At 44.7% G+C, this 2,500-nt stretch overlaps 1 protein-coding gene across 1 annotated transcript in view; it reads right to left on the bottom strand.

The window, feature by feature from the left end:
* Positions 1–2,500, bottom strand: part of LOC143142709 (rap guanine nucleotide exchange factor 4-like) — a 14,298-nt gene that overhangs the window by 8,007 nt on the left and 3,791 nt on the right. The window contains exons 6-7 of the mRNA XM_076303784.1: positions 2,205–2,355; positions 1,416–1,504 (exon numbers count right to left, since the gene is read on the bottom strand). Coding sequence (XP_076159899.1) covers positions 1,416–1,504; positions 2,205–2,355 — 240 coding nt within the window. The remainder of the gene's footprint in view (positions 1–1,415; positions 1,505–2,204; positions 2,356–2,500) is intronic.

A 2,500-nucleotide genomic window follows, 5' to 3' on the forward strand; every position in this document is an offset into this window, starting at 1 on the left:
AAGCAGCACGCAGAACACTCGCAGCAACAACAGAACTGGCAAGGGACCAAGTGTTCTTAAGCAGCACGCAGAACACTCGCAGCAACAACAGAACTGGCAAGGGGCCAAGTGTTCTTAAGCAGCACGCAGAACACTCACAGCAACAACAGAACTGGCAAGGGGCCAAGTGTTTTTTAAGCAGCACGCAGAACACTCACAGCAACAACAGAACTGGCAAGGGGCCAAGTGTTCTTAAGCAGCACACAAAACACTCGTAGCAACAACAGCACCCGGTCTGATCGCGCCCTAATTTGGATATACTGAGGAGTTGCCTAGTAACGGGGACGCTGGCCAGATGCGCCGCTCTGTATGGCTATACTTTCTGTGATTTATGCTCTACACTGAAGGATGTGAAAAAGGTTTGTTTTAAGATGGATGATGAATACAAACCAACTAGGATGTACCATGTGTAATTAAAAACATAATATATCAAGTAGGACCTTGTTTATTTAATGGCAGCACCAACGTAACAAAGCTATAGTGTGTATTCTTTTGTTAAGTCTGATGTCACGTGTCAACAGCTCTTTCGTCCACAACCTGTGAACCTCTTCACCATGTTAGTGAGGGTAAAAACAGCTCTTTCGTAACGTTTACTAGTGCAGCAAGCCTATTTTCACAACCTGTGAACCTCTTCACCATGTTAGTGAGGGTAAAAGCAGCTCTTTCGTAACGTTTACTAGTGCAGCAAGCCTATTTTCACAACCTGTGAACCTCTTCACCATGTTAGTGAGTGTAAACAAATACTGTAGTCACTTTACTCTAACAGAGCCAGATGATATAGATGATATCAAGGGTCCAGGGCTATGTAGTACATACTGTACTAGGCCCCAGTGTTTAAAGGAGAATTCCGGTGTGATATTGACCTAAAGTGTGTTGAAACATGATACTGAGTGTGAACGTATGTCTCATAGCTCATCTCGGCTTGTCCCCATATAGGTCAATATCACACTGGAATTCTCCTTTAATATAACTGGGATATAGTACATACTACATTACATTACATTTAGCAGACACTTCCTGACCAAAGTGACTTACATATGTCAGCTATATTACAAGGGATCACATTGTCCCCGGAGCTACTTGGGGTTAAGTGCCTTGCTCAAGGGCACAACGGTGGAAGCCAGTGGAACAACTTTCAGACTACTGCACGCTAGCCCAGCTCCAGCTCAAGTACATACTAGGCCACAGTGTTGAATATAACTGGGATATAGTACATACTAGGCCACAGTGTTGAATATAACTGGGATATAGTACATACTAGGCCACAGTGTTAAATATAACTGGGATATAGTACATACTAGGCCACAGTGTTAAATATAACTGGGATATAGTACATACTAGGCCACAGTGTTGAATATAACTGGGAGAGTACATACTAGCTTTTGACGATCTTCTCCAGGTCAGTGTGTAGGTCTTTCAGGGGCCGGAGAACCCGAGCATCATTTGCTACGAACCCAAACAGCTCCTTTAATCACAAACACACACACAACACACACACACATAATTAGTACATGCCTAAACAGCTCATTAAATCACAAACACACACAACACACACACACACACACACACACACACACACACACAATTAGTACTGTACCTAAACAGCTCCTTTAATCACAAACACACACAACACACACATACATAATACACACCCAAACAGTTCCTTTAATCACAAAAACACACAACACATACATTTTAGATCAGTGACTGCATATCCTACACACAGTGTGCAATATGAGTGTCCATTGGGATTATTAAGGACCTGTATATGTCTACACATATGTATACTATGTTTGTGTGTGTGTGTCTGTTTGTGTGTGTGTGTGTGTGTGTGTGTGTGTGTGTGAGTGTGTGTGTGTGTGTGATGCAGCTATGGAAGAGAACTGACTTTTTAATTGATGGCAGGTGATTAATATGAGAAGGTGTGGGAAATTATTATTGCTGTGTGTCAGTGTTGCTGTGTGTCAGTGTTGCTGTATGCCAGTGTTGCTGTGTGTCAGTGGCGCTGTGTGTCAGTGGTATGTGTCATATGTATGTGTGTATGTATGTGTATCGTGTGTGTGTGTGTATATATATATCTGTGTGTCTGTGTATGTTTGTGTGTGTGTGTGTGTGTGTGTGTGTGCGTGCGTGCGTGCGTGCTTGTGTGCGTGTGCGTGTGTGACCTCCAGGAAGCTGAGAGCGGTGTCCTCCTCCAGTAGGTTGTGAGCGAGCATGTTTGTCCAGCGCAGTGCCAGACTGAGCACCCTCCTCTTACTGCCCACCGCATAGTCCAGCCGCTCCTGCTCCGAGCCCTGCGACGACTGGGCATGATAGGTGCACACAGGCTAAGGAAAACACAGTTTCACACACACACACACACACACACACACACACTCCTGCTCCGAGCCCTGCGACGACTGGGCATGATAGGTGCACACAGGCTAAGGAAAACACAGTTACACACACACACACACGCTCC

This window comes from Alosa pseudoharengus, unplaced genomic scaffold (genome assembly GCF_046254945.1).
Source record: "Alosa pseudoharengus isolate Yale_2024_CS ecotype anadromous, Long Island Sound unplaced genomic scaffold, YU_APseudo_1.1 YU_APseudo_1.1_scf_24, whole genome shotgun sequence".
In the NCBI taxonomy this organism is placed as follows: Eukaryota; Metazoa; Chordata; class Actinopteri; order Clupeiformes; family Clupeidae; genus Alosa; species Alosa pseudoharengus.